Source organism: Schistocerca serialis, chromosome 1 (assembly GCF_023864345.2).
Source record: "Schistocerca serialis cubense isolate TAMUIC-IGC-003099 chromosome 1, iqSchSeri2.2, whole genome shotgun sequence".
Classification (NCBI taxonomy): domain Eukaryota; kingdom Metazoa; phylum Arthropoda; class Insecta; order Orthoptera; family Acrididae; genus Schistocerca; species Schistocerca serialis.
The window spans coordinates 1,109,312,818-1,109,328,868 of record NC_064638.1 but is presented as its reverse complement, the minus strand read 5'-3'; the positions used below and the strand labels follow the sequence as shown (position 1 = coordinate 1,109,328,868).

The window sequence follows — 16,051 nt, the reverse complement described above, 5'->3', positions numbered from 1 at the left end:
CCTGCTATCCCTTCCCCTTCCCGGCCCTCCTCCAGATTGCTGCTTTTTCACAAGACAGTTTTATTCTGGTGGTCCAAGCTGCTGGAGGTGGCAGTCAGCTTGCAAGTGTTGGGAATAAATGGTCATCCTTAGAGTGAGTGGCAATCTATACTTTTCCTAATATTCTTTCATATCAAATGTGTTTATTTTTGCCTTTTTCCCTTGTATTTGTGCACTAGCTAAGGATCAGTGACTAGAGGGAGGCATGACAAATTGCCCTGCCAGGTACAGCTGCGGGAGGTTGTGGGACAGGGAGTTGGGGGGGGGGGGGGGGGGGGCGCCTCTCCGCCTACCCATACCCTGCTTTATAGCTTCTGATTATGCAACTTCCATTTTTTTTTAATTTCCTAAACATTAACTTTTTTTACTTATACACAGCACTAATTAAACACTGCTGGAGACTCCTGCACAAGACGCGATTCAGCATCACATATGTGGCTGTTGTAATCAGAGAGATCAGCTTACATTAGATAAGCTTTGCACAACAGTGCGTGAAACCAAGTCTTTGAAGACTGCAATTCATCACTGCGACTGGGCAATCGCAGTCAATAATAGAACAACATGACTAAGTGTTATATGTCAGTGCAATGGTTAGCATGTTAACTTGCCATGCTGAAGGTCACAGGTTCAAATCTCATCAGATGTTGTGGAATTATTTTATTTCTAAATCTAATCAAAAGAGTCTGATTATCATTTTTATTCAGTTAACTGGTCTAAACGTATTTTTTTTTTAAATTTCTAATTCTTTGCCACATCATTTTTTTCATCACATTGGCTTTTATTTGCTTTTATTTTTCTACCATCTGGAATCTTCCTGTGTCATCTATACCTGCAACCGAGTGTCAACAAGGACTGCTCATCAGTTGGTAACATGGCAGCTCATGTAGCCAGTGAGAGGACAGTTTCAGTCTGCTTTTAGCACTGAAACTGAACTTTTTTCTGTCTTGAGTTTGCTCGTAGAGACTAACTGTAATAGCTGTGAACTAAGCGATCATGAGTTTAGTTGTGCCTCAGTTCGTTAACCACCACTTTCTTGAATACATTTCACATCACAGGGTTGTGGTTGGTTCTGGATATGAGTTTAAATTCAGGGCTTGGTCATTTAAAATCAGCTGCTGACAGAACACCTCACATTTTCAACAAACCTTGCAGCAACGACCTCCAACATTGCTAAGTGTTACACATTAACAGCATTTGTAAAGTGACTTCTTGTGTTTGTGTGTTACCTGTAACCAAGAGGTGGCCAGTGGCTAATGTGGCAACACCACAGTGGCAAGTGACAGATGTCAGCTACCAAGTAATTTTAAATGGACTATGCCATTTCTAAAAATTAAATTCTCTCAGTACAGACAAGGAGAAATTTATTAGTAACTGCAAGGAAAATTATGTAATGATGAAAATGATAATAAAGAATATAATGAAATGACTTACACTTAATAGTATATTACAAACCTCTAAATTAATTGGATCAAAAACAAATATGTCACCAAGCCCTGTTATTGCCCATATTGACCCTGGACTTGGTGCACCATGGACTCCATTTGCTTGACAGCACACTGAAACAGACACAACAAAACATACAAAAATTTTGCATTTTTTTTTCCCTTCAAAATGCATTCAGAATGAATACTATAAGGGGCAAAAGAGGTAAGAACTCCAAATATAAAATCTCTGCCATGATGCTTTACTCAAACTACTTTCTTTTAGATAGTTAAATAAATTTTTACAGTTTCCCAGTTTTAGTCTACAGTTCACAACCAATAAATTGTGGTCTGAGTACACATCTTAGTCCGCACCTTCCCATGGTGTAACTTAAAATTTAAAATCTGACAGAGATTCTGGAAACAGATTTTAGATTATAAGACATTTCCAGGGGCAAATGTGGTCTCTGACCACAATTTATTGGTAATGAACTGACAATTTAAACTAAAGAAGTTGCAAAAAGGTAGGAAATTAAGGATATGGAACCTAGATAAGTTGAAAGAGCAAAAGGTGTTGAGAGTTTCAGAGAGAGCACTAGGCTAAGATTGACTGGAACAGGGGAAAGAAATACAGTAGAAGACAAATGGTTAGCTTTGAGAGACAAGATAGTGAAGGCAGTGGAGTATCAAATAAGTGAAAAGGCCTCGTAGAAATCCTTAGATATCACAGGGCATACTGAATTTAATTAATGAATGGAAAAACATGTAAAAATGCAACAAATGAAGCAGGCAGATGGGAATACAAACATCTGAAAAATGAGACTGACAGGGACTGCAAAATGACCAAGCAGGAATGGCTAGAGGACAAATACAAGGATTTAGAAGCATATGTCACTACAGGAAAGATAGATACCACCTACAGGAAAATTAAAGAGGCCTTTCAAGAAAAAAGAAGCAGCTAAATTAATATCAAGAGCTCAGATGGAAAATCAGTACCAAGCAAAGAAAGGAAAGCTGAGAGGTAGAAAGAGTATGTACATGTTCTACACAAGGGAGATGATGGCAGTATTAGAGAAAGGAAAGAGGACAGAGATGAAGATGAGGTGGGACATAATGCAAGAAGAATCTGACAGAGCACTGATGTTGAAACAAGGCTGCTGGAGTAGACTACACTCTGTCAGATCTACTGATGGCCTTGAGAGAGCCAGCCATGACAAAAATACTCCATTTGGTGTGCAAGATATATGAGAAAGGCGATATACTCTCAGGCCTGGAGAATAATGTAATAATTCCAATTCCAAAGAAAGCAGATGATGACAGGTGTGAACGTTTCCGAATTCAGAAACACATGAGGCAGCACTAACCCTACAACATATCTTAGAAGATAGGTTACTGAAGGGCAAACCTACATGTACAGCATCTTTAGACTTAGAGAAGTTTTTGATAATGTTGAGTGGAATACAATTTTTGAAGTTCTGAAGGTAACAGGGGTAAAATAAAGGGAGTGAAAGGCTATTTACAACTTTGCACATAATCCAGACGGTAGTTATAAAATTTGATGGGTATGAAAGGGAAGCAGTGGTTAAGGTGGCAATAAGACAGGATTGTAGCAGATCCCTGATATCATTTAATCTGTACAGCAAAACTAAAGAAAAATTTGGAGTAGGAACTAAAGTTCAGGGATAGGAAATAAAAACATTGAGGTTTGCTGATGACATCGTAATTCTGTCAGAGACAGCAAAGGACTTGGAAGAGCAGTTGAATAGAGTTAACAGTATCTTAAAAGGAGGATATAAGGTGATCATCACTTCTTGTGTTTGTGTGTTACCTGTAACCAAGAGGTGGCCAGTGGCTAATGTGGCAACACCATAGTGACAAGTGATAGATGTCAGCTACCAAGTTTTTATTTCCTATCCCTGAACTTTAGTTCCTACTCCAAATTTTTCTTTAGTTTTGCTGTACAGATTAAATGATATCAGGGATCTGCTACAATCCTGTCTTATTGCCACCTTAACCACTGCATCCCTTTCATGCCCATTGAATCTTATAACTACCGTCTGGATTATGTGCAAAGTTGTAAATAGCCTTTCACTCCCTTTATTTTACCCCTGTTACCTTCAGAACTTCAAAAATTGTATTCCAGTCAACAATATCAAAAACTTCTCTAAGTCTAAAGATGCTGTACATGTAGGTTTGCCCTTCAGTAACCTATCTTCTAAGATATGTTGTAGGGAGGATAATGGAATGTAGTCAAAGTAAAGCAGGTGGTGCTGAAGGAATTAGATTAGAGAATGAAACACTTAAAGTAGTAAATGAGTTTTGCTATTTGTCCAGCAAAATAACTGACAATGGGGGCAAAGTAGAGAGGATATGAAATACTGATTGGTAATCACAAGAAAAGTATTTCTGAAGAAGAGAACTTTGTTAACATCGAATATAAATTTAAGCATCAGGGCGTCTTTTCTGTAGGTATTTGTCCATAGTGTAACCATGTATGGAAGTAAAATATAAATGGTAAACAGTTTAGACAAGGATAGAATAGAGTCTTTTGAAAAGTAGTACTACTGAAGAACACTGAAGATTAGATGGGCAGATTGCATAACTAATGAGGAGGTACTGAATATAATTGGTGAGACAAGAAATTTGTGGCACAACTTTACGAAAAGAAGGGATAGGTTGACAGGACACATTCCACGATGCCAAGGGATCACCAATTTAGTACTGGATGGAAGTGTGTGGGGTGACGAGAGTGGGTGAGGGGGGAGAATAGGGCAAGTTCTATAGAGTGAGACACAATAGGAATATGATCCACCAAGTAGATGTAATATCCAAGTTTTGCAAAAGGAATAAAATTAAATTGTATCTGGAAAATTGATTAGAGTTCACACAAAAGCATATGGCAACCACAGACAGGTATTTTGCAGACCCTCTATTAGTGTACTTCTGGGATGCAATCTGCATGCTGTAAAAACAGTGGACAAAGAGCAATGAAATAAAGGCAGCTAAAGCAGTGTAGTTTTTACCTGCAGCACCAAGAATGAGCTGAAAATGCTGCTGTAAGTATTAGCAGGATCCACAGAAGACTGCAGAGAAACAAGGGCACAACATCTTGACTAGCAGAAAACCATTTACCTGAATAAACCTGATGAAACTGGTGTTACACAGTGCCAATATTCACCATAAAGTACAAGTTTTTATGCCTACCAGCTATGTAGATTACAAAAAGATTGAAAGAATGTATGATGGGATAAAAGAAATGGTTCAGATCATTAAGGGAGGTAAAAATTTATTTTTTATGTAGTACTGGAATTTAATAGTAGGAAAAGGAAGAGAAGATAATATAGTATGAGAACATGGGTGGGGGAGAGGAGGGGGTGGGGACACAAAAAAGGGGAAAGCCACTGGCAGAATTCTGCATAGAGCACTGTCTAATCATTGCTAACATTTGGTTTAGGAACACTGAAAGAATTTTGTATACCTAAAGAGATCTGGAGATACTGAAAGCTTTCAGAGAGATAATGGTAAGACAAAGATTTTGTTTGAACCCACAGTTTATGCTACAAGACATGCCCAGAGGCTGACGTCAACTCTGACCATAATTTATTGGTTAAGACCTGGAGTTTAAAACCAAAAAGAATGTAGAAAGGGAGGAAATTAAAGTGATGAGACGTATATATAAATTGAAAGAATCAATAGTTGTTGAGAGGAGCAGCATTAAGCAATGACTGACTGAAACAGGTGAAAGAAATACAATACCAACTGATTGGGTAGCTTTGAGAGATGGAATATGAAGGCAGCAGAGGATCAAATGCTTAAAAGAACAGAACCAGTACAAATACTTGGATAATATATGAGATATTGAATTTAACTGTCAAAAGGAGAAAATAAAAAATGCAATAAATAAAGCAGGAAAAATGCAATACAAACAGTGGAAAGTCCAGGGTGAAGTAACAACGATATGGAAATGATAGATTGCTACACACCATGTAAAGGATATGTTGAGTTACAGATAGCCACAATGAAAAAGACTGCTAAAACATTTAAGTTTTCGGAGAAAGTCCTTCTTGTGAAGTGTAAAACATGAACACAAATAAAACAATGGCAACTCCAGGTGGGAATATCAACAATGTAGGAAAAGACAATTTCTACTTACCGTAAGGAAGACTTGTCACATTGTAGACAGGCACAATTAAAAGACACTGACATAAAGCTTTTGGCCACAGCCTTCGTCAGTAAAAGAGAGACACACACAGCATTCACACACACAAGCAAGCACACCTCATGCATACACGGCTGCCAACTCAGCATCTCGAGCTGGACTGCAACCATAAGTGGGATGAAAACAGCAATCTGGAGGCGGTGGGGAAGGAGAAGGGATAATAGTATATGGGTGGGCAGAAGAACGAACACTGTCTTGCAGATTCTGCAGGGGCTAGACTGCCAACAGTCGCAGCATCAGGAGGTTGTGGGGCAGGGAGTTGGGAAGAAAAAGGAGCAAAAAAGGAGAACAGCATGGAAAGATGGGTGGCCGTATTCCCAGAGGGCTGCAAATAAACAGGGTGAGAGATGAGAATTGGGAGGAGATGACAGGACAGAGAGGGTGGAAACTGTTGGGTCGAGGTTGTGGGGACAGTATGTTACCATAGGTTGAGGCCAGGATAATTACGGGAGAGGAGAATGTGTTGTGAGAATAACTCCCACCTCTGCAATTCAGAAAAGCTAGTGGTGGAGAGAAGGATCCAAGTATCCAGATGGCTCTGGTAGTGAGTGAGCCATTGAAATCAAGTGTGTTGTGTTCAGCTGCATGTTGTGCCACAGGGTGGTCTAGTTTGCTCCAGTCCACAGTTTAGATGACATGGCTGCTTTCACAGTTGACCATGTCCCTGGTGGGATAGGATAAACTTGTGACGGACTGGAGTAGGAAGGGCTGGGTGGGTGGATTGGGCAGGTTTTGCTCCTGGGTCTTCCACAGGGATATGCTCCTTGTGACAAGGGGCTGGGATGGGGAGTGGCATAGGTATCGATTGGGATGTTGTGGAGGTTGAACAGGCGACAGATCAGCACTTCAGGAGGGGTGGGAAGTCTCGCAGGTAGGATCTCACTCATTTCAGGGCATGATGACAAGTAATCAAAGCAATGGTGAAAGATGTGGTCCAATTGTTCCAGTCTGGGCTGGTCCTGGGTGATGGAGGAGACACTCATTTGTGGCTGGTTGTTGGAGGTGGTGAGATGATTGGAGATGTGTAGAGAAATGGCATGGGGGATCTGTCTGCGGACTAAGTCTGGGGGATAGTTCCTGTCTGTGAGGGTCTTGGTGAGACTCTCAGCATACTCAGCAAGGGAGTCTTTGTCAGTGCAGATATGCTTCCCCGGGGTGCCAGGCTGTATGTGAGGGACTTTTTGGTGTGAAAGGGATGAAAGCTGTCAAAATGTAGGTACTGTTGGTGGTTGGTGCATTTAACGTGGACAGAGGTATTTCCTTATCCAATTCCCCTCACAACCAACACCTACTTTGTCCATTTCTGCATCATTAATGTTTCATTTACACCATTCCTGCCACAGTTGACCCTAGGTCCATCTTTCTGCACAGTTCCGAAAAGTATCCCTTCCCTGGCTGCCTAAACCACGGCTTCCCCCCAAACGACCTAACTAAGGATTTCTTTCTCTGGATCCCAGCCCTCCTTTCACAATGATTTACACATTTTCAGATTTCCCAAATCCCTGGCCCTCACAAACCTGCTATTGAAAAAACACATCTCCATGGCACAGCATGGTAGAACCACCTCTGCTCCCTCCACAAGATACTACTCCTGCTCTGCAATCCATACTCCAATATTACATACCTGAAATTGAATCACTTACCCTTCAGAACCTAGAGGAGCATCCCAGACACCACCTACATAAGTTATCCAATGTGCTGACATCCTACCGTCACCTCAGAGCACCATTATCCAACCCCCACCATACCAACTGTATTCAAAGTGTTCCTCCTCATTTACCCCTCACAACAGCTAAACCTTGCCTAGCTGACCTTTTCAACTTGCTAAATCCCCCAAAACTCTCCACTAAATCCAGAGACAAAACATTCCTGTAACACTGTTGTTAATCTTTCCACCAAAACCTTCAGTCCTATCCAAAGGCATCACCTTTAGCCCTACACCCAGATTTAACCATGTTGGACTTGTCAACAACCTACTCTCCTTCTCCCAATCCCTGCAATGGAAGCACTTTTTTGCCACCAATCCCTCCAACCAAATCCACCCTAATTCCAATATTGAACAGCCCCTTACAGTTCAAACCACCATCCAACTACAATCCCCCCTCGGACCTAACTATCTGCTAGTTACCTTCTAGGAATTTCTTACCTCCAACTTAGCTTCACCATCCTTCCCCAGTTTCCTCCCTCCGAACACTAACCTTTCAGTAGAAGAAATAATAGCCATACACAACCTATAAACAAATCCTGACCTAATCGTCCTACCTGCAGACAAAGGTTCCACCATTGTTGTTATGAATCACAGTGATTACCTGGCAGAAGGCATCTGCCAGTTATCTGACTGCTCCACCTACAAACTCTGCCAGAGTGATCCCACCCCACAATTCCAAAACAAACTCCAATCCCTGCTTAAAGCCTTAGATCTTTCCCAGAACATCTCCACCAAATCCATTTCACTCCTCACCCCTATGACACCCCACACACCCACCTTCTACATGCTCCCCAAAATCCACAAACCCAACAATCCTGGACACCCAATTGTGGCTGGTTATTGTGCACCCACTAAAAGAATTTTGGCCCTCATTAACCAACACCACTAATCAACTGCCCATAATCTTGCCTCCCACATCAAAGACATCAACCACTTCCTTCACCGGCTCTCCACCATCCCTATACCTTTACCCCCTGGACCCCTGCTCATCACTGCTGACGCCACCCTCTATACACCAACATCCCTCATGCCCATCGTTTTCTGCTTCATGTGGTCCTCTCAACCCAGTGTGCCACCTTTTAGATACTGATCTCCTACTCTCTGATGGCTTCATCCACATCTCTGTCCACATTAAATGCACCAACCACCAGCAGTGCCTACATTTTGATAGCTTTCATCCATTTCACACCAAAAAATCCATAAATCCATCCCATACAGCCTGGCTACTTACGGATGTTGCATCTGCAGTGATAAAACCTCCTTTGCTCAGTAAGCTGAAGGTCTCAACAAGGCCTTCACAAACAGGCGCTATCCCCCACACCCAGTCTACAAACAGATCTCCCATGCCATTTCCCCTCATACTCCCAATCCTCCCACCACGCCCAAGAACCAGTCACAAAGGAGTGTCTCCTTCATCACCCAGTACCAACCTGAACTGGAACAACTAAATCACATCCTTCACCAGGGCTTTGATTACCTCTCATCAAGCCTTGAAATGAGTGACATCCTACCCAAGATACTTCCCACCCCTCAAAGTGCTGTTCCATCACCCACTCAACCTACACAACACCCTAGTACATCCATAAGCAACTCCCTGTGGGATGCCCAAGTGCAAAACCTGCCCAATTCATCCACTTAGCACTTCCTACTCCTGTCATAGGTTTATCCTACCCCTCAGGGGCCGGACCACCTGTGAAAGCAGTCTTGCCATTCACCAGCTCTGTTGCAATCATTGCACAGGTTTTTATATTGGTATGGCTACCAACCAGCGGTCCATCAGGATGAACGGACATCGCCAAACTGTGGCTAAGACCACCCTTTGGCACAAATTGCAACTGAACATTACACACACCTGATTTCAATGGTGCTTCACTACCCAAGCTATCTGGATCCTTCCCTCCACCACCAACTTTTCTGAACTGCACAGGTGGGAGTTATTCTTACAACACATTCGCCACTACCATAATTATCCCTGACTCAAATTATGTAACATACTGCCCCCTCTGTCCTATCATCTCCTCCCCATCCTCATCTCCTACCTCGTTTATTTGCAGTCCTCTGCCACAATGCATCTACCTGTCTTTCCCCATAATCTCCATTTTTGCTACTTTTTTCACCACCTCCACACCCCACAACCTCCTAATGCTGTGCTTTTAATTGTGCCTGTCGGCAACTTGACGTGTCTTCTTTATGGTAAGTAGCTATCTGTCTTTTCTTATATTGTTGGTAAAACATAAGCACATTCACACAAGGAACATCTGTGTTTTCGACTTTGGGAGGACTTTGTCTGAAAGATTAAATGTTTTAGCAGTCTTTTTCATTGTGACTCTTAGAAACCCGATGCCGCCTCTGTATGTTGAATATCCTTTCCAAAAGGGAATACAGATGTATGAAATATTAAACTGACAAAAGTGCAAAGTGGTAAAGCAGAAATAGTGACCAGAGAAATGCTGAGCTGTATATGCATGTATGATTAGTGGAAATAGAGATGCACATATACGAAAATTAAAGAAATCTTTGTAATATCAACAATATCAGATGAAGATAGACTACTACTTACAGCACAGATGATACATTAAGTTGCAGACATGCAAAATGAAAAGACACTTATACATTATCTTTCAGACAAAGCCTTGGTCAGAAAAAGAAATACACACACATTCAATTACACAAGCAAGCATAGCTCACGCAAACAACTGCTGTCTCTTGCACCTCAGTGCATGAGGTGTGCTTGTTTGTGTGAATGAATGTGTGTGTTTTGTGTTCTGATGAAGGCTCTATCTGAAAGCTAATGTGTCTTTTAATGGTGCCTGTCGGCAACTTGACGTGTCTTCTTTACGGTAAGTATCTATCTGTATTTTCCTATATTGCTGATAAAACAAACACGTTCACACAAGGAACATCTGTATTTTCGACTTTGGGAGGACTTTGTCTAAATGATTAATTGTTTTAGCAGTCTTTTTCATTGTGACTCTTGGAAACCTGATGTCTTTTTGTTGTGTCCATCTGCAACTTAGTGTGTCATCTTTACAGTTAAGTAGAAATCTATCTTTTCCTTATTTTGCTGATATTTCAACCTGGAGTTTCCATTGTTAGAAATCTTTATAAGAAAGAGAAGCAGCTGTATGCATATCAAGGGATCACACTGCAAACCAACACTAGGCAAAGAAGGGCAAGGAAGAAGTCCAAGTAAAAATCTGAAAAGGGAATTATAATTCTAGGAAAATAAATAAAAACTTTGAGATTTGCTACTGACACTGTAATTCTGTGATGACAGAAAAATCCTAAGAAGTTCAGGTGAACAGTATCTTGAAAAGACGGTGTAAGATGAATATCAACAAAGAATGAGATTTTCACTCTGCAGCGGAGTGTGCACTGATATGAAACTTCCTGGCAGATTAAAACTGTGTGCCCGACTGAGACTCGAACTCGGGACCTTTGCCTTTCGCGGGCAAGTGCTTGCACTTGCCCGCGAAAGGCAAAGGTACCGAGTTCAAGTCTCGGTCGGACACACAGTTTTAATCTGCCAGGAAGTTTAATATCAACAAAGGTACAAAGGTGCTGAAGGAATGATATAGGAAATGAATGACTAAAAGTAGACATGTTACACTATATGTGCAGCTATATAACTGACAATGTGCAAAGCAGATGATATAAAATGCAGACTGCGAATATCAAATGAAGTTACCTGAAAAAGAGAAATTTATTAACACTGAGTATAAATTCTAGTGTTAGAAAGCCTTTCTGAAGGTATGTGTCTGCATTGTAACCTTTTATGGAAATAAAATATGGACATTAACAATTAAGACATGAGAAGAATAGAAGCTTTTGAAATGTAGCATTACAGAGAAATGCTTAAGATTAGAGGCCTGGATTGGATAAGTAATGAAAAGATACTGAATCAAACTGGGGAAAAATGGTATTTATGGCACAGTTTGACTAAAAGAAGGGATTGGATGTTATGACACATTTATGACACATACTGACGAATAAAGGAATAGTTAATCTGATAATGGACGGAAGTACATTTGAGTGTGTGTGTGTGTGGGGGGGGGGGGGGGGGGTGTAAAAACTGCAGAGGTATAACTATAGGTTTGACTATAGCAAGCAAGTTCAGAAGGAGGTAAAGTTATAGTAGTTAGGCACAGATGACAATAAGCATAGAGAGATGCAGCAAACCAGTCTTCATACTGAAGACCACAACCACCACCACCACCACCACCACCACCACCACCACAACAACAACAAACACAATTGGTCTATAGAAGGTACTGCTGAGGTTCTTGCCACTTAGTTTTATCCAAACACTGTCAACACATAGCTCAACTTGTGGTCGAGCCATTGCTGGCCACATTGCACGAGGTATTTATCACAATGGCCAAAATGATGAGTTTCAGTCCCACCTCCATTCACAGTATAAACAGCACTGCATGCTGCAATACTGCCTTTAATCACAACATTATTTAAATCATACACTATGCACAAATGAATTTTTATTCTGCAGTGGATTGTTCCCCAATATGAAACTTTCTGGCAGAGTAAACCTGTATGCTAGACCAGAACTTGAACACAGGACCTTTTCCTTTCATGGAAAAGCACTCGACTAACTGAGCTACCTGAGCACAGCTCATGACCCTTACTCACAGCTTTACTTCTGCCAAAACTCCACAAAAGTTCCCCTGCATAACTTGCCGAACTAGCACTCTTGTATGAAAAGGATATTGCACAGATATGGCTTAGCCACAGCCTGAGGGACTCTTTCCAAAACAAATTTTCACTCTGGAGAATATTTTTGACTGATATGAAACTTCCTGACAGATTAAAACTGCGTGGAAGACCAGGACTTAGCCATGGAACCTTTTCCTTTTGTTCCTTTTGTGGGAAAGTGCTCTGTCAGCTGAGATACCCAAGCATGACTCAAGATTGATTCAGACAAATTTACTTCTGCCAGGACCATATCTCCCAAACTTCACAGAAGTTTTCCTGTATGACAATAGGTCTTGAGTCTTGCTTGGATAGCTCAGTTGTTAGGGCATTTGCCCACAAAAGGCAAAGTACCCGGGTTCAAGTCCTGGTACAGCGCACAGCTTTAATCTGCCACGAAGATTCATATCAGTGCACACTCCACTGCAGAATGAAGTTTCATTCTGGAAATAATCCCCCATGCTGTGGCTAAGCCATGTCCCCACTACGTATTTTCTTCCAGGAGTGCTATTCCTGTGAGTTATATGCAGAAGAACTTCTGATAGTCTGCCATCTCACATTAAGTGCACAACTGATAACACTCTGGTCCTTGTGCTACCTTTCATTCTTAATCTGCTGTATGACATTTTATGTAACCTAACTGACCTTAACTGTAGATCTACACACATTTACTAGAACTGTCGCTAGCATGTTATGTGATTTTATGTCACACCTTTATAACTTCTATGAAGTTTGGAAGATAAGACATGACATGCTAGCAGAATTAAAGCTGCTTGGTTCAGTAAGTTCAGCATTTGTCCATGAGAGGTAAAAGTCCCGGGTTTAAATCCCAGTCTGGCACATGGTTTTAATCTGCCAGTAACTTTCACACACTATGTCATTTCATCCTCTGAATCCATCTTCAGATATTACTTTTCTTACAGCAGCAACAAATACTTTTGAACAGTTTTAAAATAAAAGTAGGAACATAAACTAATTCCTGAAAGACAGAAAATGGTAGATGCTCACACTGTAATAAAATAAGTGCATGAAGATTGCTCCACAGGATCCAAAATAGCACAATGTGTGATTTAAATAAAGTTATTTAGTGAATGTAGGTGGTATGAATATACTAGCTGACAAACCTGGCATTGCCTAGGTTTTTTTTTTTTTTTTTTTTTGGGGGGGGGGGGGGATTTTAAAAAGAACTGTGTTTGTACTGAAGTATAAAAAAAACTTCATGTCCATGTACTAGTGAAAACACCTTTGATATTATGAAAAAGTCATTTAAAAACAAATGTACAATGTACAAAAGTATAAGCACAGTATCCAAATTAAAAAACATGAGCCCAGACAGTTTCTGCATGCTGGGTGCAGCTGCTTCACTTTTCTACAATGCAATTTTGTAAACATCTCTACAGCAATGCCTCTTCATAGCTTCATAGATGGATGTCGTTTTTGCCTACAGCCATTTGCGTTTAGCAGTTGAAAGTTCTCAAAAGTGCTGCCAGGTATCAGGAATTTCCTTAAGTTGACTTGACTGTAGTAGTACCTTAGTAATAAAGAATAAATGTATTAAAGCTTCCTGCATGATGCAGCATTTTTTTCCCATATCTCAGTGTTTATGATGTGATATCTCTGGAACTACTTTTTGTACAATGATACATTTGTGCAGGTACATTTAGCAGCATATGTGGAGTCTGTCCGCAAAATATGTTGTGAATAGATCATAGCAAAGACGTAATAAACTTAAATTTCATGCACGATGCAGCAGTTTTGCACGCATCTCAGTGATTATGACATCGTGTCTCCTGATCTAGGTGTCATACAACGGTATAATTTTGTAGCTACACTCAGCGGTATATGTGGATACTGTCTGCAAAATGATCTGTGAATAGTATTACTAGAAAAGAAGCAATAAATTTAAATGTCATGCACAATGTGCCAATTTTCCACTCATCTCAGTGTTTATGACATCATATTTCCTGAACTGTGTGTCTACCATGGCATACTTTTTACATGCGTTTAGCATCATAAGTGGATACTGCCTGCGAAATTTACTGAGGATACAGTTAGTGTCACAGAAGAAATATATTTAAATGTCATCCATGATGTGGCAGTTTTTCATGCAGCTCATTGTTTATGATGTCTTATCTCCTGAACTATGATAGGTAGGCAGCTCTTACCCCCAAAGCAATTGTTTGACAGTAAGGAATACGTTTACCAAGTTTGGTTGAAATTGTTCCAGTGGTTTACAAAGAGGTGGAACGCGCGCGCGCACACACGCACACACACGCACACACACACACACACACACACACACACACACACACACACACACACACACATTTTTATAATATATATGGAAATTCTTTAAAAATCTAACAATAATGGAAATTCCTGAATGGAAATATGCATAACTCACTACAGCATATCCATGTGAGGTGCATAGGAGCATGCAACAGAAAGCATTATTCACAATGGCTTTCAAGCTCTAAGTACAAACACAGTCACATATTCCCAAACATAACCTTCCGCAATAATGGTGAGATGTACTTTTAACAGAAAAAGAGCATGAACTCTAAAGCTACAGTGAATACTGCTTTCTATTATATAGTATGTTTCTGTATGCCAAGCGTTGGTCTGCAGTAGATTCCTTTTAAATCCTACTGATCTGAATAAGTTTTCTTTAAGCATACTAGTTTTCTCTCTGACAAATTGTAATGTACATCTCCTCAATAATAAATTAAAGACTGGCGATAAAAATTTGGTGATTGCAAGCCTGCACACTGAATAGCTTGTACAAAAAGAAAAAAGAACAAAAGAAACAAGTGAAAATGTGTGATACATCTACCAGTCTAGTGAATAATCAGAACTAGCCACAATCTGCTTTCAGAAAATCATTATTTCCTTGGCAGTGTCAGTTATTTGGACACCATATAGTTAATTATCAAATGTCTGTACACGAAACCAGTAACCCTGAAACATAACTGAACAGAAATGAAATTATGCCTACACAAGATTCAATTATGCCTACACAAGATTCAATGCTACTTTAACTTCTCACCATATGTTAGATTTGCCATCCAGTCCTCCATGTCGGTATCACCACAGAACTGCAGTTTGACAACGGCTAAGCTTTTGGTTAAACCAGGAGTGTGTATCACTATTCGTGGTTGAGCAGGCTCACTGCAGCATGCTATGCATGTTATCTCTGATAAGCTGAACTGTATCTGCAAACAAAGATTTACAGAAGTTTAGTGTCATTCCTCTTACTTACACAATTGAAAAAATATTATTACGAACAATAGAGATTTATTATATAGATTAAAATCTCCCTAATCAACTGTAACAGTATTTACCATTTGCAAGATACAAGATATTCAGAAAAAATAAGTATTCACCTTATCATACTTCTTAAACTTGAATGCAGCTTAATACAGAAACCTCAAGACAGATTAAAACTATTCCCCAGACTAGGCATCAACTTGGAATTTTGTCACTAATCTCTCAATAATTTAGGAGTAAAGGAGACCTGTCACCAACAGTAGAAGTGTTGAGTTGTAGACAGGCACACAAAAAAGAATGAAAACTTTGCTAGCTTTTAGACAGAGCCTTTAATGAGCTAGAGTACATACACATGCTGGCTGAACACACAAGATAGGGTTGAGGGTTTGTGTTTGGTGGGGTGGGTTATCTTTGCAACACATCCTTTACTCCTGTAATCCTCCTGGTCTCAATCTCTGCCCACTAACTACACCCACATTCTCAACTGAAGTCTCTCGTTCTTCGGTCCTGTTACCTCCTCCCAATAAACACCTCAATGTCATGATCCTTATATGCTGCACACTCACTGGCTCTGGTGCCTGTGTGTCACAGTCCTATATTCTGCACCCACTCCACTGCCTCCTCCTCCCCCCCCCTCCCCCCCTCTGCTCTGCCCTCCGAGCCACCAGTTACCCATCCCCTATCCCTTCTCCT

The 16,051-nt window shown here is 40.5% G+C and overlaps 1 protein-coding gene across 1 annotated transcript in view; it reads right to left on the bottom strand.

Annotated features, from left to right (window-relative positions):
* Positions 1-16,051, bottom strand: part of LOC126416695 (tectonin beta-propeller repeat-containing protein) — a 206,377-nt gene that overhangs the window by 60,736 nt on the left and 129,590 nt on the right. The window contains exons 12-13 of the mRNA XM_050084501.1: positions 15,138-15,303; positions 1,492-1,595 (exon numbers count right to left, since the gene is read on the bottom strand). Of these exons, the coding sequence (XP_049940458.1) occupies positions 1,492-1,595; positions 15,138-15,303 (270 nt within the window). The remainder of the gene's footprint in view (positions 1-1,491; positions 1,596-15,137; positions 15,304-16,051) is intronic.